At 34.2% G+C, this 24,616-nt stretch overlaps 1 protein-coding gene across 14 annotated transcripts in view; it reads left to right on the top strand.

Annotated features, from left to right (window-relative positions):
* CCDC88A (coiled-coil domain containing 88A) overlaps nt 1–24,616 on the top strand; it is a 173,670-nt gene that overhangs the window by 99,286 nt on the left and 49,768 nt on the right. For 11 of the 14 annotated variants that reach the window (XM_069071744.1, XM_069071743.1, XM_069071746.1 and 8 more), the window contains 6 exons: nt 1,550–1,694; nt 8,839–9,023; nt 10,451–10,588; nt 11,642–12,712; nt 13,784–13,911; nt 16,468–16,609. In XM_069071744.1, the coding sequence (XP_068927845.1) occupies nt 1,550–1,694; nt 8,839–9,023; nt 10,451–10,588; nt 11,642–12,712; nt 13,784–13,911; nt 16,468–16,609 (1,809 nt within the window). The remainder of the gene's footprint in view (nt 1–1,549; nt 1,695–8,838; nt 9,024–10,450; nt 10,589–11,641; nt 12,713–13,783; nt 13,912–16,467; nt 16,610–24,616) is intronic. The other 3 variants (XM_069071745.1, XM_069071739.1, XM_069071734.1) reach the window with 1 other exon arrangement.

The raw sequence follows: 24,616 nt of genomic DNA, 5'->3' as shown, positions 1-24,616 counted from the left end.
ATAGATAGATAGATAGATAGATAGATAGATAGATAGATAGATAGATATGTGCAAATACAAAATAATTCAAACTGGAAAGATCAGGAAAGACTTTTAGTGGAAAGTGACTCCTGAGCTGAGTCAAGAATGGTAGAGGTAGAACTAAGAAGGGAGTATATTCCAGTCCTCAGTGAATACTTGATAAGGTTCCTAGAGGTGAGAAAGTTTGGGAAACAGCTAGAAAGTTTATTTAAAATGTGAAGTATAAAGAAAAATATTACAATTAATGTTAATACTGTTAATAAGTTTAAAAAGGTAAATAGGTGTCAGATTATGAAAGACTTTAAATGCTGAGAAGTTTGATTTTTATCCTATATACAATAGCCACAAAAGATTTTGAACAGAAGAACATGGTATGTGCCAGTACTAACAAAAAAATATAGGGGTAGCTAGGTGGCGCAGTGAGTAAAGTGTCAGCCCCGGAGTCAGAAGGACCCGAGTTCGGTTCCGGCCTCAGACACTTAACACCCACACAAAAAAACTAGCTATATAACCTTGGGCAAATTACTTAACCCCAGTTGCCCTCCAAAAAAAAAAGAAAGAAAAAAAATATAATTTATTTAGCAAGTAGGAAATGATGTTGGAATTGCCATATTAATATTGAATTACATTTTATTATTTTTATTACTCTTCATAGTAAGGAAAAAAGATAAACCATCTAACATTTTATAATTTATAGTTTCATACAATCCCCCCCATTTTGTTACATTTAACATATTGAAATGCTTCTGTTTGTTGATAGAGATTAAGTTCACAATAAAAAAGAGAACATTTTTTCAAAAGGAAAAAAAAAAGATAGCTGGTTAACTTTGTAAGAAACAGTTTCAGTTCAGTGATGGGTTGGAATCCAGGTTACATTTTAGCAATGAAAAATTTAAAAGTTAACTAGGAAAGGTGTAGGTAAGACTGGAACAAGAAGAAATAGAGGGATTATAAATCATAGCAGTAATAAGGAACAGATTTAGGCAGATGAAAGTAGCAGGAGAGATGGGACAGGAAATTATAATATGAAGGTAAAACAAAAGCAATAGTTAAAAAAAAATCTATCTTAAATTATTAATTATTAAAGGATCCTTCAAAAATTCATTGACATATTCTTTGCTTGAATGGTACAGGAAATATTATGCTAGGCTTTATGTTGTTTACTGTTTTATTTTCAAATTCAGGAGGCCATAATCAATACATTTTTGTGATAACATACAAAAATATAGCTTTTCCTAGAACTATCTGGAAATCTCATATAGTATCACTAAACTATATGCTTTGAGCTAAGATGACCTTTAAAGGGGGCTTAGTGTGTATTTCATAAAAACAAAAACATGTATCCTAAATATTACATTTTTAAAGATCATACTTTTGTAGAATTAATTTCATATGTTTTATAATTTCAAGTAATACAGTTTAAAAAAAATAAAATTTAACTAGTGAAATAGTAGCTAGTTGGTATGTTTATTATTTATAGATAATTTATATTTATATTAATCTAAAGGGTAATTCTCTTTCCTACAAGGAACGTGATATGGATAGAAAAAAGATTGAAGAACTAATGGAAGAAAATATGAGTTTGGAAATGGCCCAGAAACAAAGTATGGATGAGTCATTACATCTTGGCTGGGAATTGGAACAGATATCAAGAACTAGTGAACTCTCAGAAGGTATGCCATTATATAGTCAGAGTTCAGTAGACACATCAGAATTATGAAATACAGTGTTTCTCCTCAGATTAAGTCACTGAATTTCATATTTAGAAGGTACCTCAATGACAATCTAGTGGAATTCATACCTAGAAAAAAGAGCCCTTTTATACCATATCTGATAAGTAACTTACCCATCCTTCTTGAGGGCTTCTGGTGAGTTGGAGCCTACTACATCCAGTGATAGCCCATTCTACTTTTAAATAGTTGAAATTGTTAGGAAGTTTATCCTAAACTTAAATATGCCAATCTTAAACCCATTGGCCATATTCTTCCCTTCTGACACAAGGGAACTAAGTTTAATCCCTCTCTTCCATGAGTAATTAAAATATTTAATTTCAACAAGTATTTTATTTAGGTACCTGCTATGTACAAGTCTCTGTGCAGAATGCTGGTTATACAGACACCAAACCAAAAAACAATAAGGTTTTCAAAGTTCCTCACATAGATTATTGTTTGATTCTCATAACAGTTCTATAAGGTTAGCACTATAGTTATTAAGTTATGACTAAGAAACTGAAGTTCCTGGTGAAGAGATGAGAAAATATACATCCCTCCTTTCATTGGTTACAGGGTCTTTCAGTCTCCTTCATTGTGTCAGATCTGTCTTTGTTGCAAGGGGAGGGGAGGAGAAGTGAAATAGTTCAGGAATGAATGTGATGTTTAAAAAAAAAAGTAAAATTATAATTAAAAATTCAAAGTAAAAATGAAATCAAGGCCCAGAGAAGTGTAGTTTACTCAGCTAATAATTGTCAGAAGTGGGATTTGAACCCAGGCCTTTCCTGATTCCAAGGCCAGGTGCATCCACTTTGCTCCATTGTTGTGCTATAATTGAAGAAACAAACTGCAGCAATTTGTTTTGAAAGACTGTACATATTGGTAACAGATTCTGTTTTTCTTGCCTTCTCAATGGATGGGGAGGAGGGAGACAGAGAATTCAGAGCTAAAAATATAATAGAATTTTAAAAGAAAAAAAAGAAAAATGTCTAACATGGCTCCATTGAGTCTTTACTTTTATCGACTAAACATCACCAGTTCCTTTGATTTCTGCTCTTATCACATGAAATCAAAGCCCTTCACCTTCCTGACTACCCTCTTGACTCTCTATTAACTATTCTTCTCATAGCTTTTTGTCATTTGCAAATTTGATAAGGAAGTTATCAATTCTTTAATAGTTACTAATCCTATAAGATATTTACTAGTTATTGTATGGATAATGGATTTGAAAGTACTTTTTATTGTATTCATCAGTATCAGTGAGTTTATAAATAAAGCATATCTATGTATACTTACATGTGTGCTTATATGTGCATATACATGCTTATGCATATATTTACATATATGTTATAGAGAGAGCAACTTATACATATCAAGGACTCCCAGCCACAGAAATATTAAGGGGATTGCATAAATATTTTATATATGCTTATTCGACCATAGAAATGTCTAGTTTTTTTAACCTAATTATAGTGCTGAAAATGCTAGTGTATTATAGAGTAAAACCTAATTTATTAGTAGTGCATTTGACTGAGAAATTAAAGAAGTTTTTATTAATTCATATTAATCTATATTTTTCCCAAAAAAGACTTGAGTGAGACTCTAATTGGCTAAAGGATTGTAGTTACTAATCACCTACAAATAATAGTTGGCTGTTATTCCAGAATGTTAGTATCTCTTTCATTCTCATTTTTTTCATTAATTCCCTTGAAATTCTTGATCTTTTGTTCTTCACATACATTTTGCAATTTTTTTCCCTAGGGCTCTAAAGTAATTGTCTAGTAGTTTGGTATAAACTAAGTAAGTAAATTAAGTTAGTCAGTGGTATTTTTATTATATTAAGTTATTCACCCATGAACAATGAACATTTCTCTATATATATTTCATTTAGTTTTTCAGTTGATTCTTTAGGTTTTCTAAGCATCACGTCATCTGCAAAAAATAATTTTGTTTCCTTTTTGCACTTATTCTCTCAATTTCTTTTTCTTATTTTATTGCTAGAGTTATTTCTATCTATGTTGGATAGAAATAGTGATAATGAATATCCTTGCTTTACCTCTGATCTTATTGGAAAAGCTTCTAGTTTATCCCCATTATAATGTTTGTGTTTTGTTTTGAGATAGTTATCATCTGTTTATTCCTATGCTTCCTAGTGCTTTTTGCTTAAACAAGAATAAATATTATGTCTTGTTAAAAGCATTTTTTGTATCTATTAATATAGTCATAGGATATTTGTTTTCTAGTTACTAATATTGTGAGTTATGTTTATAACATATTATAATTCTTCTAATGTTAAAGTAGACCTGCATTCCTGGTCAAAAACCAGCCTTGTTGTACTATATTATTTTGTTATATGTTGCTGTAGTCGCCTTGATAACATTTTATTTCAAATTCTTTGGAAATATTGATCGATACTTTGTCTCTATTTTTACTCTTCCTAGTATAGTTATTGACTATATTGATAGTTTAGAAGGAATTTGGTGTAACTCTTTTTCCTGTTTTAAAAAAATCATTTATGAAATATTTGAATTAATTGCTTTAACCGTTTGACAGAATTTACTTTTAAGTCCATTTGGGCCTCTATTTTTTTCCTTTCAGTTCATTAATGGCTTTTTAAATTTATTTTTTCTAAGATTGGGTTATTTAAATTATTTGTTTCTTGTTTTGTTAATCTGAGTATTTGATTTCTTCTAAATTTTTATCCATTTTACTTAGATTGTCATTTTTACTGGCATATAATTGGATGAAATTATTCTTAAGAATTTTTTATATTCTGTGTTGGTTGTTAATTAACTTTTTCATTTTTAATTACCGTTATTAAAATTTGTTTCCCTCTTTCTTTTTTAAATCAAATTAGCTAGTAGTTTATTTTATTGTGCTTTTTAAAAAAATAAAGTTCCAGGGCGGCCAGGTGGCACAGTGAGTGAGAGCGCCGGCCCCAGCGTTGGGAGACCTGGGATCGGTTCCGGCCTCAGATACTTGGCAACCACACAAAAAATAACTGGCCGTGTAACCTTGAGCAAGTTACTTAGCCCCAATTGCTTAAAAAAAAAAAAAGTTCCTAGCTTTATTTGGAATTTTTTTCTTTCAAATTTATTAATTTCTTTTTTGGTATTTTAGGGTTTTTATTTTAGCATTTAATGGGGGGAGTGGAATTTGTTGATTTTCCAGTCTTTTAAATTGCATGTTAAACTCATTGACCTTTTATTGATTAAATTTTGCTGCATCTGCAAACTTTTGGTATTTTATCTCATTGATGTCAGCATCTTTAATGAAATTATTAAATGTTCCTATGATTTGTTCTTGGACCCACCCATTCTTTAGGGTTAAGTTTATAATTTAATTAATTTTTAATTAAAGATTTTGCTGTTTTTGTTTTTCTATAACAATATTTGTGAGTTTTTTTTGTGCCTTAATATGTGATCTGTTTTCGTGAAGGTGCCATGCAAACCTGAGAAATACACATGCATACACACACACATATGCACACACTTTTTATACCTCTTTCTTTTTCATTTCTGTGCCCAGCTCTCTGAATATTATGCATTCTTTCCTCCTTTGAACAGTTAAATGAGAATGAGATTCTAGTGTTGCCTACTCCCACCACATCCTTTACTTCTTCTACTTGCATGCTACAATTATATGAAATAAATTGTCCCATTCTTCCTCCTCCCTTCACTCCCCTTGCTACCTACTTTTTCCTCCACTGTCTTTCTGCATTTAAGATCATCAAAACAAGAAACACTCCCAGGACCTCTGTATAATAGATTTCCTCTGTGACCTATGATGATGATAGAGTTCAGAGGGGATATGGAATCATCTTTCCATATCAGAATGTAAGCAAGTTCTCCTTGTTTAATTCCTTATGATTGCTTAACTCATGTTTATCTTTTTATATTTTGCTTGACTCCAGTATTTGTATTTCAAAATTTTCATTCATTTCAGGGCTTTTATCTTGAATACGTGGAAGTCTTTTTTTCATTAAAGGTATTTTTTTTCCTCTGCAAGATTATATTTAATTTTGCTGAATGAACTATTCTTGGTTATATATGACTATATCTTTTGCCTTTTCAAATATATTCTGGGCTCTTTGCTCCTTTATACTTGTGGTTGCTTAATTATATGTGATTTTGATTATACCTCCTCAGTATTTGCATTCTTCTGGCTCATTGCAGTATTTTTTCTTTAATAATAGCTAGTATTAGCTAATAATTAACATTTATATAATACTTAATATGTTACAGGTACTGTGCTAAGTGCTTTACAATTATGTCATTTGATCCTCACAATAACTCATTTTAAGAGTTCTGGGTGATCTTTTATGATTCTTAAAAAATATATCTAGCGGTGGCCAGGTGGCTCAGCGAGTAAGAGCACTGGCTCTAGTGTTGGGATGACCTGGAGATTGAATCCCGGGCTCATATACTCAGCACCACACCCATAAATAACTGGCTGTGTAACCTTGAGCAAGTTACTTAACCCTGATTGCTTAAAAAAAAAAAAAAAAAAAAAAATATATATATATATATATATATATATATGCTCTTTAAAAAAAAAGGTTATGGCTTTCAGGTAGTTCAGTGATTCTTCTTGATTTGTTTTCCAAATCAGTTTTTCCTATACAATACCTTATATTTTTCTTTTTTTTTTTAGTCTCAGTTTTATTTTAGTATTTTTTATTGCTTCATGGAGTCGTTCTGTTTGTATAGTCTTATTTTTAGATAGTCTCTTCCTTGGGCAAGGCTTTGTATCTCTTGCACTAAGTGGTTTACTTTCCAATTTATTTTTCAGTGTTTCTTGTTCCTTTCCCCACTTTTTTGTACTCTTATTTGATTTATAAAAATAATTTAGTTTTTTTAAAAATTGCTACACCTCATTCAGGAATTCAAGTTGAACTTGTATAAGTAAGTAAGTAAGTATAAGTGCTATTTTTCTTTCTGCAATTGTGTATAGATGTTTTGGAGTCATTCTCTTCTAATAAGTTTATATCTTGTGCATCTCTGTCATCCTAATGACTCTTTTTTTTTGCTTTTTGGAGGGCAATTGGGGTTAAGTGACTTGCCCAAGGTCACATGGCTAGTTTTTGTGTTAGCTGTCTGAGGCCGGATTTGAACTCAGGTCCTCCTGACTCCAGGGCCAGTGCTCTATTCACTGAGCCACCTAGCCGCCCTGATCCTAATGACTCTTAGTGTTTTTTTTTTCTTTGCTCATTCTTTCAGCGTACTTCTTGACTTCAGACTTTATGTTAGTGTCACAGTCTTGGCTCGTTTTGGTGAATGTCTGAGCCAAGCTTTTGTTTTTTTGGGTCCTTCTGCCACTGTCTTTGGGTATTGCTTGTTGCATATTCTGAGATTTCAGGAACAGCTCATGGTAGGGGCCTACGATCTTAGTCTTCCCAACGTGTTGTCATCCAAGCTGAATTATAATCATTAGCCTCCTTTCTGTATTTTGCAAGTTCCTCACGTGGGTTTGATTCTCTTCAGATTGTCCCTAGTTGGTCATTCCTGCAGACTGGATTCAGCCACTGTCAGTTATCTGGAAAGCTGTGCTGGTTGAAAGTGATAGAACTGTAAGCCTCTCTTTGGTCTGGGATTCCTGCTTTGATTATTCCACTGCAGGCTTCAGACTAGGCTAGAAGCTGAAACTGAAACTCTGTTCAGCTCCCAAAGTCAGAATCATAATGCTCTTATTTGCTTCTGAACTTTTTCCTAGCTCAATACATAACCTAGGGCCCATGACTGCTCTTTACCATAGAATACAATCTCAGACATGTCCCCTCTTTGGTCTTCGTTGGATGTAGGACGCAGCGCTGATTTAGTGAACAACAGAGCTACCATTTGGCAACTGTTCCCACACACCGTACAGTGTTCCTCACTTTCCCTCCTGCCCCCCAGCCCCTTGTCCATATGAGTCTTGGACCTCTTCTCATGGTGGTACACATTCTCAGTCCTTTTTTAGTTTCATGGAATGGTCAGTGCCCTGTACCCCTGGCAAGACCCCATCCCTAATGTCAACAGACCTCTTTCTTTGCCTCTCCATGCTATTTTGGCCTGGGAAAAAATGATTCACTGTAATTTTTTCTTCTTAGATTTCTGAATCTGGACTCCCTGGTGTATTATCTAGATTTTTTGTGGAGAAGTAATGTTGGAAGAGCTGGACTGTACTCTTTCCTGCCACTTCAGCAATCCTGGCTCCATCACCAAAAGACATTTATTAAGGAGTTTACCATGTGCAAAGGCCCTGAGCCAAGCTGTGAATATAAAGAAAAAATAACAGCAATAAAAGCTAATATTTATTTGTGGCGTTTAAATTTTACAAACTGATTTAGATGCAATATCTTATTTGATCTTCACAGTAATCCTCCAGAGAAGCCACTGCTGGCATTATTATTCCCATCCTAGAGTTTAGGAAATTTAATTTAGAAATTAATGTGGCTTACCTGTGTTCCACATGATAAGAATCCATGTTAAGAATTAGCATTCAAACCTGTATCACTCAACTCAAAGTCCACTTCTCTTTTTATTATGCTGCCTTGACTTGCCATGCTTGATTATGTGTGCTTAATGAATTTTTACAATGTTAGCTTTCAGAATAAATTCACCAAAGCAAAATTCATTGAAAAGTTGAGAATTTAGTTTACCCTCTGTGACAATTTGAAAACCTTCCTCAAAGTGGCATTAGATACTATTGCCTATTTCCTTTCCTTCATTATATTTCCATTATAATTTTTATTTGAGTGAGGTTTTTACATACACTATTTTGCTTGAGGGCTCTCATGTAGACAAGGAAATGTGCTGCTATTCCTGTTTTATTTATAAGAAAACTAAGACTCATCAAGATTGACTTGTGCTAGAACCCAGATCTCTTGACTTTTGCCTTTTTCACTTGCACGTCATCATCATGTGCTGCACATACTGCACAGTGTTGCATCATGTGAAAATGACAAAATCCATATTTCCTGGATGCGTCTTTATCCTCCATTCAACATTCATCAAATTTCATAGATGCAAATTCGGGACCCTATGTACAAGTAATTCAGTAACATTTACCTAATGGTAAGGAGAGAAACATACACCCCCTACTAATGTTACATTTTTTAATTTTGTAGCACCACAAAAATCTCTCGGCCATGAGGTGAATGAATTAGCATCAAGTAGGTTATTGAAGTTGGAAATGGAAAATCAGAGTTTGGTGAAGACAATAGAAGAGCTTCGAAATGCTGTGGATTCTGTAGAAAGCAGTAATTCCAAAATACTGAAAATTGAAAAAGAAAACCAAAGACTTAGTAAGAAGGTAATGTGTACATTTGTATGTGTGTGTGTAAATGTACACACATACATACATATATATATACATATATTACTGTGATATTAATAGAACCAGTACTTTTTAGCCTTTTATGTGACTTGAAATCTATTTAATTAAATATACCTCAAAGAATTATTTCTTATTAACTTGAACATTTAAACTTAATTGCTTACTTGGGTCTATTTCCCAAATTTTTTTAGCCTTTTAGTATATAGCAACAAATGACACCTAGTTTAACAAATGTTTTGCATAGATTTCAATATTTACTATAATAGTAGAATTGGATAAATTAGGTTTTTTGAAAAATATAGGACCAACCTGAAAATATAACTGAAATTTATATTCATATTGTTGGATTTGATTTGTGATTTTAAGCAGCTATTGCCTTTGAAGTATAATAAACTTTTATCATGAATATTATTAAGAGTGAAGTGGATGACCCAAACTACTTTAAGAATAAATTTTTAAATTTAATGTTTTTTACTGCTGACCGGAGGCGTTTATGTAATTTTAAGCCTATTGGATTTCTGCCTGTCTTCAAGAGGTTCAGTAACTGGCATATATTTAGAAAAATGACTTCTCTAAATCTATAATATAGCCTACTTTGAGCTAGCAGATCTTGCTCTGTGCATATGTATATTAAATATATCATATATGTATACATACATATATGTTAAATTGTAACTGAAAACAGACTGACACCAAACTTAAACTTGCTAGAATTGAATCCAAACCTTTTTCCTTCTTTTCTAGCGTTTTCCTGCCTTTTCTCTTATTTCCTTTTTCCATTTTCACTTCATTCTTATTTCTTCTTTCACCCTTAAAACACTTCACCATTTCTTTCCAATTTTCCCCCCCTTTTTTTCTTCCTTGCCTCTTTCCTTTCTATTTTTATTTCTCAAGATGTAAATGCCACCTTGACTCCAAAAAATCATGTCAAGCCAAGAACATAGAATGAACAATTGTTTCAGCTTTAATAATGATTGCTTGTATCAGTTAGCATACAACCCCACACATTCATCTTGAATTTTCCCATTGTACATAGTACTGAATCTTTTTTTTTGCCTTTTTTTTTTGGAGGGGGGAAGGCAGGACAAATGGGGTTAAGTGAGTTGCCCAAGGTCACATGGCTAGTAAGTGTTACATGTCGGAGGCCGGGCTTGAACTTGGGTCCTCCTGACTCCAGGGCCAGTACTCTATTTACTGCGTCACCTAGCTGCTCCCTAGTACTGAATCTTTAACCAGGAAGAGGGTTTGAAGTAACCATACATAAATGTTCTTAATACAGTCTCTGAATTTCATTTTAAATATTTAAATGTTTATCACCTTATTGTTAAAACTGAATGCTATCTTTTGTTGCAATTTAGAAACTATAAAAATATTTAATACTCTTTTATGGGTTTTTCATCTAGCTGGAAGGTCTTGAAAATGAAATTATTCAAGAAAAGCAAAGTCTTCAAAATTGTCAAAATCTGAGCAAGGATCTAATGAAGGAGAAAGCGCAGCTGGAAAAGACCCTTGAAACACTTCGAGAAAATTCAGAAAGACAGGTCCATCAATTTTCTAATATTTAAGTAGACTAAAGTATTTTTAGACTTCTTGCAAAAAGTCTTTTAAAGCATATATGAACCAAATATTAATAAACCATTACATTTTTTACAAAATTTTTTTAAAGTAACTTTAGAATTATAAGGGTAGTTATGAGTTTATGTGTGTATTTTATGGAGTACATCAGTTCTTCAAACAATGAAGGGAAGAAATCTTAGAGATCATCTAGTTCAAAGGCTTTATAACCTTTTTTGGACAAAGAGTTGCTTTTAATTCCTCAAAGCCTAATATCACCCTTTGGAGCAAGGTTCAGTTATGGACAAAATACAAAGAAGGGAAAGGCAAAATGTGGACAGATAAGTGTGGTTGTAGCTATCAGCTTAGTATTTTGTCTAGGCATAGAAATGATTGGTAGATAGATGCTGATCTATGGGTTGGATACCCATTGTCTAGGCTAACATCTTTATTTTGGAAATGAGGAAGCTGAAGTCCAGCGAGGTTTGGTAGCTTGCCTGAGATCACATAGTTAATTAGTGGCAAAGCCATGATACAACTCAGGTTTTCTGACTCCCATTCCAGTAAACTGCACAGTGTTGCAAATAAAATTTTTTTTAATCATACTACACATCTTATTGTGAATTCTTTTTCAAAAAATTTGTAAATGAATTATCCACAAGTATATATTTGTATAAATTTATATTTGTACATATGTTATAAGGTGTATCTCTAATGTATATATGTTTATATCATTTATTTTCAGCTTATATATTTGATAGATCTTCACAATATATAACAATAAATGGATCTGAAAGTCTTTTAAGAAAAACATTAAATATCTTTCTTTTATATTCCACTGATTACATTGTGAGCTTTTTGAGGACAAAGATCAGTTTTTACAACCTCTAGTAGTCTGTGCATAGTCTCAAAATAATAGATTAAATAAATCAAGGCATAAGGGAGCCTCACATTTACCACTTCACCTTATTACTCATTCAAGATTAAAATTAATTCTTAGTTTTTATAGCACTGACAATTTTTATTTTTTTCTGAATTAGATTAAAATATTAGAACAAGAAAATGAGCATTTGAATCAAACTGTAGCATCCCTAAGGCAGCGATCACAAATAAGTGCTGAAGCAAGGGTGAAAGATATTGAGAAAGAAAATAAAATCCTGCATGAATCTATTAAAGAAACAAGCAGCAAATTAAACAAGATTGAATTTGAAAAGAGACAAATTAAAAAAGAATTGGAACATTACAAAGAAAGAGGAGAACGAGCAGAAGAACTTGAGAATGAGTTGCAACATCTTGAAAAGGAAAATGAATCATTACAAAAAAAGATAACTAATTTAAAAATTACCTGTGAGAAAATTGAGACCTTAGAGCTAGAAAATTCTGAACTGGAAGTGGAAAAGAGAAAGTTGAAAAAGACATTAGATAGCTTTAAAAACCTTACTTTTCAACTAGAATCCTTGGAGAAAGAAAATTCTCAACTAGATGAAGAAAACTTAGAATTAAGGAGGACAGTGGAGTCTTTGAAATGTGCAAGCATGAAAATGGCTCAACTACAGTTGGAAAATAAAGAACTGGAAAGTGAAAAAGAACAACTTAAGAAGAGTTTAGAGCTCATGAAAGCTTCTTGCAAGAAGACAGAACGTTTAGAAGTTAGCTACCAGGGATTAGATACTGAAAACCAAAGACTGCAGAAAGCTCTAGAGAATAGTAATAAAAAAATTCAGCAATTAGAAAGTGAACTACAAGAATTAGAAACAGAAAATCAGACATTGCAAAAAAATCTTGAAGAGTTAAAAATATCTAGTAAACGGTTAGAGCAATTAGAAAAGGAAAACAAGTTACTAGAGCAAGAGACTTCTCAACTAGAAAAAGATAAGAAACAACTGGAAAAAGAGAATAAGAGACTCCGACAACAGGCAGAAATTAAAGATATGACATTGGAAGAAAATAATATTAAAATTGGAAATCTTGAAAAGGAAAACAAAAGTCTTTTCAAAGAAATAGGTGTATATAAAGAATCCTGTATTCGTCTCAAAGAGCTAGAGAAAGAAAACAAGGAACTTGTGAAAAGAGCAACTATTGACAAAAAAACTCTTATTACTTTACGTGAGGTAATTCTTTTTAGTTCCTAATATAAGCTAAAGTTGAGCTGCATATATGCATTTATATTCCTTAAAATTTAATATCATATATACGCTTGTTACTTATAGAAGCAGGCATTGATTTAAGTATTGATTAATCTATAAAGTCTAAACTCGTAGAATTTACTAGCAAGCTTTCCTAAATTGCTTGCTTTAAAAAAACCAGAGAAAGTTTTTTCATTCAAATACTAAATAAAAATCTTAATGAAGTTTTTATATAGCTACCTGAACCTTAATTGGTAATTCAGAGCCTACATTTAAAAATAATAATGTATTGGCCTGAGTTTTTAGATTATGCCAAATGTTGTAATAGGAAGCAGTGTTTATTTTTCTAACTTAGTAAATTGATAAATAACTATATCAGTTTACCAAATACCACATTACTATGCCCAAAGAGTAAAAAATGGTTAAAAAAATTTGTATTAGGTTTTCTTATTGATGTGTTCTTTTGGAGCCTTCTTGATAGAAAAGAACTGAAACTGTTAACCTCTTATTCTTTGCCATCTCTTCTACAGAGTATGGAATTTCTAAAGATATTCCTTTTAGTTTTCTTACTATGCCCAGAGCATGTGTTAAGAGCTTTTCTTGTGTCGAGATCTATGACATTTAGACCCTCTTTTCCACTACCTAGAAAGAAATTGTGTACTATATTCCCAGAGATTAATTTAAAACACAGTTTCTACCATATTATTAAATAGTAAATAAATATTCTTGTGATAATTTTCAAACCTAGATTAGTGGTAGAAATTTCATTTGTGCTTTAGTTTTGATTTATAACATTGAGAAAAAAAGGGATGTCTTGCCAAAAGAGAGGTAGGAAATAATTAAGGTTTTCTGCTTCAGTTTAAGACTACTATTTTTTCCATTAAATATATAGTAATGATATGCAAGGAAAAGGTCTTCAAGATTTCCTTTTTTCTTTTGAGCATTTGTAGATATCTTCAGTGGGAGTAGATGTTGGTTTTGATTGCTTAGAAATTTTGTGTACTTGTTACTTGCATTATTTTTAACTTATTTATTTTAAATTTCTTTTTGGATAAGGATTTGGTGAGTGAAAAATTGAAGACTCAGCAAATGAATAATGATTTAGAAAAACTTACTCATGAACTAGAAAAGATAGGATTAAATAAAGAACGTCTCTTGAGTGATGAGCAAAGTACTGATGACAGGTGAGTCATATTAACAGAAAAGTTCATTTTAATATTTTCATCAAAAATACAATTCAAATATCTACTTTCCTTTTACCAAAGCTTTGGGGGCAGGGGTGAGGTGGGACAGGGGTGGGGGAGGAAGGGAATATTTTTCCTGGAGATAGGAAGTATAGAATAATGTAATTTTTAGATCTAGAAGGTTCCTAGAGATCATCTAGTTCCCACCCCCTTCAGTTACAAATGAAGAAGCAAAAGTCAAGTGCATTGCCTCACATTTGGGCTAGAACTGTGGTCTCCTCCTTTCTTTTTTTTTTTTTTTGGTCTTTTTTGGAGGGGGAAGGCAGGGCAGTTGGGGTTAAGTGACTTGCCCAAGGTCACACAGCTAGTAAGTGTTAAGTATCTGAGGTCGAATTTGAACTGAGGTCCTCCTGACTCTGGGGCCAGTGAACCTAACTGCCCCAGTCTCCTTATTTCTGTGAAGTATATTTCCCGTACAATATATTACCTGGTGTATACATGAAGTAATAAAAACTGCCTTTATTCGCTGCTTATCTCTTTTTCCTTCCATGGCAGAAAAGTTTTATAAGAAAAATATTATGATGTCAAAAGAATCGCACGCGCGTGTGTGTGTGTGTGTGTGTGTATACACATATGTGAGAAACATGCACACTCTGAACAAAGAACAATACTTGTTGTGAAGCGAGGAAAGTTCTTGTTTTATTTTAGCCGATTATTTTACATTCCTAGTGATATTTTTTTTTACATTTCTAATTTAGCCAATTATTTTACATTCAATGCCCATGGCACCATCCCCCCCCCCCCCAGTTTCTCCATTGGCTAGATGCAACCTTCTGAACTGCCCATGTTATGCCCTCCCTCAAACAGCTCGTTAAGCATGCATACAACCTTCTAACCTTTTACCTGATCAGAAACCTGGTTCTGCTGGTCACCGCTCTGGCTCTGATTAGAACTGGTCACCTCTGACTTATATTCTACTATCACTCAAAACTGGGAAGAGTACTTTTTAATCCTGTGGAAACAGAATTCCTCCTATTGTTTCCCACACATAGACATATACATACACATTTGCCAAAAAAATTTCTGTTGCTAAAAATGATAAAATTTTAAGTATGCTAAATATAAAATAATGTTCCTAAATTACACATGCACAATACTATTGCTAGTACTAGTTATGTAAATATTCCTGGGATGAATTAAGGTTTGATCAGTAGAATTTTGTTTTGGTGATTATGAGAATATGTTAAGATCTCAGACTAAGTATTTATGATACTTTTTTTAGATAATGTATAATAGCAAAATGGATTAAAGTAGTAATCTAGATATTTCAAACCAAAAACTATTTCTGCACTAATTATTTAGCTATTTCAGGTGAAATTTTTTTTTATCCTTGTTTATCTGAGTAATTTGGTGGTAGATTCGGTATTGACCCTATTAAAAAAATTAAAAACCATTTAATAATGTTCACAAAATCTTTACTTTTTTATTATTTTATTTTTTTTTAATTAAATTTTCTTTTAGTATTAACTTAATTATCATTAAGCACAAACTAGATCTGAGGAACTATGCTAGCTATTATGGGGTTTAGTACAGCCCCTGTCCTCAAGGAATTTCAATCTAGTATTGTTAATTTAATGAAGGTGGGGTGAGGGGATGAAATATATGCAGATGGAGTGAGCCCTAGAGATGGTCTCAAGAGTTTTTGCACATAGTTCATTGGAGATAGTATTTGATAAAGTGCTAGTATACTAATTAAACTAAACTAGTTAGTATGTGGTGATTAAGAGGTTTTTGTGCAGTTACAGTGTAAAAACAGAGACCAGTGGGGCTCTTTGAGGGCACCAGGGCCATATTTTCAGCCTCAGTATTTTCCCTTTGTGTCTGTATTTCTGTGTAGCTAGCCTCTTGATTTTGTGGGGAAGGAGGTGGCTAGGAACCTGAATGATAAATATATGTCCTCTAGCTTGTTTGTGTGGGTCCCTGAGAGTGTGATCGTGCAACCCCTGAGTTAAAATATAGATCACATTAAAAGGGAGACTTAGAAATATTCACCTCTGTCTTAGTTTCAACCTAAACCTGTGTAATTTGATTCACTCCCCATTCATTAGGAGAAGCAGGTCCTATCACAGGGACTAAGTCATAACTAATAAAAAAGAGAGCCTATGTTTTAAAATACTTATAATAATGCAAGGCAGAATTTGTTAATTTTGTACTAGCATGCACACTGTTATGATTTTGCAAATGTAGCATATTAAAATAAAACAACAATTTATTAAGTACCTACTGTGTGCAGGACTAAATCTTTTTATTGCAATAGTCCCTTTTCTTTTGACTTTCTTCTTACTAGTTAAAAAAACCCAGTATACTAAGAAGTTTGTCTTTAGATTTCAGTTTCTCAAATTGGCATAATGGTAAAAACTGTGAAGTAGAACTATGTGCTTTCATGCTCTTACCTCAAGCCTAATGACAATTTAAAAGGAGTTAGTGTATTTTGAAAGACTGATAACTATCATTCTGAACTGATGGTTAAATGACTTGTTCTTCTGTTATGAATAGCAGGTACAAGCTTTTGGAGTCAAAATTAGAGTCCACACTAAAGAAATCTCTGGAAATAAAGGAAGAAAAAATTGCTGCTTTGGAAGCTCGATTAGAAGAATCAACTAATTTTAACCAGCAATTGCGTCAAGAACTTAAAACAGTAAGTACAGCATTTAAGTTTTTTATTCAGATTTAGGACATTTTACATAAGTTTTAAAATGAAGCACAAACATACCCTTTGACCCAGCAATACCACTTCTATGGCTGTATCCCAAAGAGATCATACAAGTGGGAGGAGGATCTGTATGTAGAAAAATATTTATAGCAGCTCTTTTTGTGGTGGCAACGAATTGGAAATCAAGGGGATAACCATCAATTGGGGAATAGCTAAACAAGTTGTAGTATATGAATGTAACGGAATACTATTGTGCTATAAGAAATGAGGAGCAGATGGACTTCAAAATAACCTGGAGAGACTTATATAAATTGATGCTAAGTGAGGGGAGCAGAACCAGGAAAACATTGTACACAATTACAGACAAATTGTATCTATGATGTCAAACTGATAGACTGGGCTTCTCTCAACAATGCAAGGTTATAAGACAACTCCAAAAGATTCATGATGGAAAAGGCTATCCACATCCAGAGAAAGAACTAGAGAGTCTGAATGCAGATTGAAGCAAACTACTTGCTCTCTCTTTTTTGTGTTTTGTTCCTTCTTTCTCATTGTTCACTCCATTGGTTATAATTCTTCTTTATAACTTGACTGATGTTTAATGTGAATATATTTGTAGAACCTTTATGGAATTGCATGTCACCAAAGGAGAAATAGGGGGAAGAGAGGGAATGGGAGAAAATTTAGAACTCAATGGATTGTGGAACTCAGTGTTGTAAACTAAAAGCAAACAACTTTTTTTAAATGAAGCACAAAAATCTAATTATCTTTCACCAAAGAAGTGTTAAAGTATTTTTAAAATACTTAAATTAATATTGACTTTACTGAAGCCTGTTAAAGTAGAATCATAAAACATCTTGAATAGTTTTATTAAGAATAAAACATTTACTTTACTCTTTGTAGTATTTTTGTAACAAACTAAATACATAGATTAGAATATAGAAGATTTAGACTGGATTAAAACTTCATTATTTTTGAGTATAATTTAATCACCTTGATATTTACAGTATTTATTTGTTCATATAAACCAGAGACTAGGATTAATACTATTTATGGAAAAGGAACAAAAGAAAACCCTTTTTTTTAAAGCAACTGGGGTTAAGTAACTTGCTCAAGGTTATATGGCCAGGTGTTTCTGGGTGGGTGCTAAGTGTCTGAGCCTGGATTCGATCCCCAGGTCATCTCGACACTGGGGCCAGTGCTCTTACTCACTGTGCTACCTGGCCGCCCCCCAAAAAACTTTTAAGCTTTATGTAAAATATACTAGGTAGAGTCTCACAATTAAGAAAGTGAAAGAAGTGTCATAATTTTAGAAGGTAAAGAAATTATTAAAGTTAAATAAGCATTAAGAGTATATGTAAGAAAAGAAAGGGGATAGACGGCTACTATTGAAGAGGAGATATATGGTCTAAGTATCAGTAAAGAAGAAGCAAGGAATAAATTCTTCCAACTCAAAAACTCTTCTGAGGATATACACATTCATTGCCTTTCACATACAAACACATCTTGATTCTTGAAGTACAGAAGCCATTTCAAATCTAGTAAAGTTAGGAGTCTGGGGGATAAATTACTATAAAATATAGTTTCCAAAAGGGGAAGGAAATTAAGGCAGCCTTCTCTTGGCATTCTAACATTAAAAGCAAGAAATTTGGAAAAGTCAGGATCTCGGAACATCTATCAGACCACAGCTGAGTAGTTTAATATTCCATCTCTGTTTAGTCATCCTTCTCTGTCTTCTCACCTCATTACAGTACTCCACATAAGCCTTTTTTAATCCTGCACTACATACTGAAACATGTTAAACATTTTCGTTCTTGGCTCACTGTAAATCTTAAAATACATTGAGAAACTTGAAATAAATATTTTCTGGGAAAATAAATGATAAAATCCCTATTCTTAAGTGCTGCTATTGGGGCTTGGAATAGTTGGTATTCTAAGGAAAGCATAAATTATTGAAAATTGATAATTTAGCCAAAATAATAGTACACTGGAATGTAATCCTACATTGCCTCTCTGTGTTGAAATTCTTCTTTTGCTCCAGGGTTCAACTCAGGTGCCACTTCCTCCGTAAATTTTCCTTGATGCCTCCCAACTGAAAGTACTCTAACTTTCTATAGGTTTTCCAAGAGTGCTTTTTAATCTCTCATGTACAAATTCTTATTACAGCCTACCTTGTTTATACTTTGATATCTACATGTGTCTCCATTGAAATGTAAGCTTCTTGAGGGCAGAGACTGTGTCATCTTTTAACTTTATATCTCCAGTACTTCACACAGTGCCTTGCCACATAGTAAACACTTAAATGTTTATTGACATGCTCTTAATTTCTTTACTGTAGGTCTTTGCAGTTGCAAAATCACTCCATTGGGAACAAACCTGTGGAGTAGTTAGGCTAATAGCTTGCTGCAGTGCAACAAAGTTTAACACACACATGCACACACATACACACACAAATGAACCAAAACCAGATTTTTAAAAAATTATTTATTTTTAGTTTTCAACATTCACTTCCATAAGTTTTAAATTTTCTCCTCCTCCCCTCCCCAAGAAGGCATGCAGTATGATATACATTTCTATTTAACACATTTTAACATTAGTCATGTTGCATAGAAGAATTACACCGAATGGGAGAGACCATGTATAAAGCCAAGCACAAGCAGCTCTCCAGAGGACTGCTACTATGAATGACTCTAAGGTTCTGATCACATAGTATAGTGAGCTCTCTATTTATTCAGCAATAAACTAAAGCAAAACATTCACAGAAACCAAAGTACAGCATTCACAATGATGTAACAACTTACCACTAAAGTGACCACATAGTTTTAAACAAAAGAGATCATTCAATAAGTCCTTAACTCAGTCATTCTTAAGGAGCAGTCCTTCCAAAGGGATACAAAGTACAAAGGTCTCCCACCCCTAGGTCACATTGCCTTAATCTCCTCAGTCAGAAAGTCTTTTTTCTTCTTGATTGGAGACTAGCTTCCAATCATCCTTAACTCAGTCATCCTTAAGGGGTACAAAGTACAAAGTTCTCCCACCCCTAGGTCACAGTAAACTGTAATGTTGTTAGTCAGCACTAAGTACCCAAGGAAAGGTCCTTTCATCTTGACTCGGGGCTGGCTCCCAAATTCCATGGTTCCTCTTCCATGCTCACAGCTCTTGTCCAAATTCACCTAACCATCACCTGGACTCACAGGTAGGCAGCTCCCAGCTTGTGTTCCAGCTCCTGTTCCAGTTCGAAGCTCTCAGTGACCAGTCTGCCTCAGGCCCTTCTAAGTCTCTGTTTCTGGGAAGAGAAAACAGAGTCACAACAATATCTACACACATCAAGCTTAGCCAAATTACAACATTCATGCACATTGCCAGCACTATCATCTCAATTCACTTTCTGCCTGCGAAATCAACCCAGTGAATAGACAGGGTGCATCTGTCTGACAAAGTAGCACAATTCAATAGTTAGGATCCTCCTATCTGACAAAGTAACACTATCAACAGATAAAGTCCTTCTGACAAACAACAGATAGAGTCCTTCTATTTAACAAAGTAACACAAACAATAGACAGAAGGCTTCTGTCTGACAAAGTATCACAAATACAAATCAACACAGAACAGACAGAGTGCCAAACACCACAAGTTTTCTCCTTTTCAGCTCTGCTTAGTCCCAGCTTGTGCTCTTACTTTTATATGGTGATCCTCCTTCTTGTTCTATCCTTCCTGTTTCATTAGCAAGTTCTTCCCACCTTCAAATCACAAGGCAGGACTCAAATAATGTGCTAGATACTTAAATAACTGAAACAACGTGCTGAGTATTCCTTTGTTTGCCATTATACCATGAGAAAGATAAAACAAAAAGGAGAATAGCTTCACTCTGCATTCAGACTCCATAGTTCTGTCTCTGCATGTGGATGGCATTTTCCATCATGAGTCCTTTGGAATTGTTTTAGATCTTTGCATTGTTGAGAAGGGCTGAGTCTATCAAAGTCAGCCATTACACATTGTGGCTGTTACTGTGTACAAGGTTCCTCTGGCTCTGCTTACTTCACTCAGCATCAGTTCATATAAGTCTTTCTAGGATTTTCTGAAGTCTGCCTGTTCATCATTTCTCATAGTACGACAGTATTCTAATACATTCATATACCACAACTTGTTCAGCCATTCCCCTTTGATGGGCATCCCCTTGATTTCCAATTCTTGGCCACCACAAAAAGATCTGCTATAAATATTTTTGTAAATGTGGGTCCTTTTCCCATTTTTATGAACTCTTTGGGATACAGCCCCAGTGGTATTGCTGGGCCAAAGGTTATACACATTTTTATAGCCCTTTGGGCATAGTTCCAAATTGCTCTCCAGAATGGTTGGATCAGCTTATGGCTCCACCAGCAATGAATCAGTGTTCCAACCTTCCCACATCCTTTCCAGCATTTATCATTTTCCTGTTTTGTCATATTAGCTCATCTGATAGGTGTGATGTGGTACCTCAGAGTTGTTTTGATTTGCATCTCTCTGATCAGTGGTGATATAGAGCATTTTTTCATATGACTGTAGGTAGCTTTAATTTCTTCCTCTGAAAACTGTCTGTTCATATCCTTTGACCATTTATCAATTGAGGAATAACTTGTATTCTTGTAAATTTGACTTAGTTCTCTATATAGTTTAGAAATGAGGCCTTTATCAGAGACACTAGTTGTAAAGATTTTTTCCCCAGTTTTCTTCTTCCCTCCTAATCTTGGTTGCATTGGCTTTGTGCAAAAACTTTTCAATTTAATGTAATCAAAATTATCCATTTTGCATTTCATAATGTTTTCTTTTTCTTGTTTGGTCGTAAATTCCTTCATTCTCCATAAATCTGACAAACTATTTCTTGCTCCCCTAATTTGTTGGTAGTATCAGGCTTTATACCTAAATAGTGTACCCATTTGGACTTTATTTTGGTGTACGGTGTCAGACATTGGTCTATGCCCAGTTTCTTCCATACTATTTTCCTGTTTTCCCAGCAGTTTTTGTCATACTATGTTATCCCACAAGCTGGGGACTTGGGGTTTATCAAACAGTAGATTGCTGTAATCATTGACTGCTGCATCTTGAGTACCTAACCTGTTCCACTGATCTACCCTTCTATTTCTTAGCCAGGACCAAGTAGTTTTGTTAATCGCTGTCTTTTAATACAATTTAAGATCTGGTAGGGCTAGGCTGCCTTCTCTAGCATTTCTTTTCATTAATTCCCTTGATGTTCTGGACCTTTTGTTCAGATTTTTTAATTTAAAAAGCCTAAGTTCAAATACCAGCTCCTTCTTAGCTCTGTGTGCAACTTACTTAATCTGGTCCCGTCTCTGTCTTCTGTAAAGATGGGTATAATAATACAGACATACCTCAGAGAGACTGTGGATTTGGTTCTAAACAACTGCAGTAAAGCAAATTGAGTCATACAGATATTTTGGTTTCCTGGTGCATATAATGGTTGTGTTTACACTATATTGTAGTCCATTAAGCGTACTGTAGCATTATGTCTAAAAAAACAGTGTACATACTTTAATTAAAAAATACCTCATTGCTAAAAAATGTTAACTATGATCTCAACCTTCAGTGAGTCATAATATTCTTACTGGTGGAGACTCTTGCCTTAGTATTGATGGCTGCTGACTGATCAAGGTGGGAGTTATTAAAGGATGTAGCAGCTGTGGTAATTTCTTAAAATAAGACAAAAATGAAGTTTGCCTCATTGATTAACTCTTCCTTTCACTTGGATACTTAGAGACCTTTGTAGGATTACAAATTGGCCCAGTTTCAATATTATTTTATCTCAGGGATGGGGAGGCCCAAGGAGAGGAAAAGAGGTGGGGGAATGGCGACTTGGTAGAACAGCCAGAACACTCATTTTTAAGTTCACTGTCTCATATGGGCATAGTTTGTGGCACCCCAAAACAATTATAATAGTAACATCAAAAATCATTGATCACAGATCATCATAACAGATACAATAGTGAAAAAGCTTGAAATGTTGCAAGAATTATCAAAATGTGACACAAAGGCATGATGTGAGCATATGCTATTGGAAAAATGATGCCAATAGACTTGGTCAAAGCAGAGTTGCCCATAAACCTTTAATTTGTTTAAAAATAGAAGTGATACCTGCAAAGTACAATAAAACAAAGCTCAGTAAAATGAGGTGTGCCTGTACATGAATTACATACCTTAGATAGTTTGGTGAGAAAAGCATTTTTGAAATCTTAATATTTATATAAGGTTCTTATTTCCTCATTTTAAACCTGAGGAAATCGAAGCCTAGAGTGAATGGTGTATAGAATCATGCCATAAGAGTCATTACAGCAATATGACTTGAGCCCACTTCTTCTGATTCTTAAATATGGTGCGCTTTGCAACAGTATTTTGATGTTATATAATCAAAATATCAATTGTAGTAATGGATTTCTTCCTTCACTGACTTGTAATGAAAGAGCCAAACACAGAATGTACCAATTTGTTTTATTGTCAGTAATTAACATTAAGCAGCTGAGCACTAAATAAAAATGGTTGTGATGGATATTACTTTTGAAAGGACACATGATTGCAGCATGCACTTCAGTATGAGCTTGAGGCCACAAGACTTTTTAAATGGGTCTTCCAATTAATAAAAATTACGAAGCAGCTACTACATTCTAAGCTTTACTATGTGTTGTGGATACAATGATTAAGGCAAAAGACAATCCTTACTCCCCAGGACGTCACAGTCTAACGTGGGAGACGTGCAAACAGTGATGCACAAGAAGCTGTAGATAGGACAGATAGGGAGGCACTAGAATTAAGGGGCCCTGGAAAAGCTTTCCTATAGAATGTGGGGTTCACTTGAAGGGAGTTGAAGGAAGCAAAGAAGATGAGATGGTTGAGTATTCTAGGCATGAAGGACAGCCAGCTAAAAATGCCTAGAGTTGGAAGATGAAGTGTCTTGTTCAAGGAACAACAAGGAGGCCAGTGTCATTGGATCACGGAGTACATGGTAGTGAGTGAAGTGTAAGAAAACTGGAAAGATAAGGAAGGGGCCAGATTATCACAGTTGTTGAATGACAGAGGAGGTGAGATCTGCAAATTCAAAGATTAATTTGACGCTGTCAATTACCCTCCTCTCTCTGATGGTCTCTTTCTAGGTTCTCAGGATATTAGGCATTCCTGGTTATCCTCCTACCTATCTAACCACTCCTTGTACTTCTTTGCTGAATCTTTATCCAGGTCATGCCACCTAACCATGGGTGTGCCATGGAACTCTCATCTGGTTACTCTTCTCCCTCTGTACTATTTATTGTACTTGATATATTGTCAACATCTCTCATGGGTTGAATTATCTTTTTTATGCAGATGATTCTTAGATTGACTTTAACGGTCCTAACCACTCTGGTGACCTCTGGTCTCCTATTTCCAACTGCCTTTTGGACATCTTGACCTAGATATCCAGTAGACATCCTAAACTATAATGTCAAAATTGAGCTCATTATCTTTACCCTGAAAATCTACCCCCTTACAAACTTCCATACCACTGTTGAGGGTATCAGTATCCTCCCCGTCCCCAGCCTCACATCCTAGGTGTCATCCTTGACTTACTCTTACCCTCTCTCTGTCTCTGTCTCTCTGTCTCTCTCTCTCTTTGTCTCTCTCTCTCTCTCTCACACACACACACACACACACACATACACTCACACACATCCCACCTCCCCCCGCCCCCCCAATTCAGTTTATTGCCAAGGTCTATTGATTTTATCTTTACAGGATCACCTGCATGTTCCTTCAGTCTTCTGACACTGCCACCACCCTGGTACAGACCCTAATCATGCCTGGACTACTGTTAAAATAATCTGCTGATTGGTCTATCTTCCACAACCATTCCTCCACTCTGCTAAATCACAGATATAACCATGTCTCTGTCTCTGTCTCTGTCTCTCCTCTCTCTTTCTCTCTCTCTCTCTCTCTCTCTCTCTCTCTCTCTCTCTCTCTCTCTCTCTC

This window comes from Petaurus breviceps, unplaced genomic scaffold, assembly GCF_028583685.1.
Source record: "Petaurus breviceps papuanus isolate PSGF00001 unplaced genomic scaffold, PetGlider_PUasm1.0 90842, whole genome shotgun sequence".
Classification (NCBI taxonomy): Eukaryota; Metazoa; Chordata; class Mammalia; order Diprotodontia; family Petauridae; genus Petaurus; species Petaurus breviceps.
Note: the sequence above shows the minus strand (reverse complement) of the source record. Positions and strands in the feature narration are given on the sequence as shown.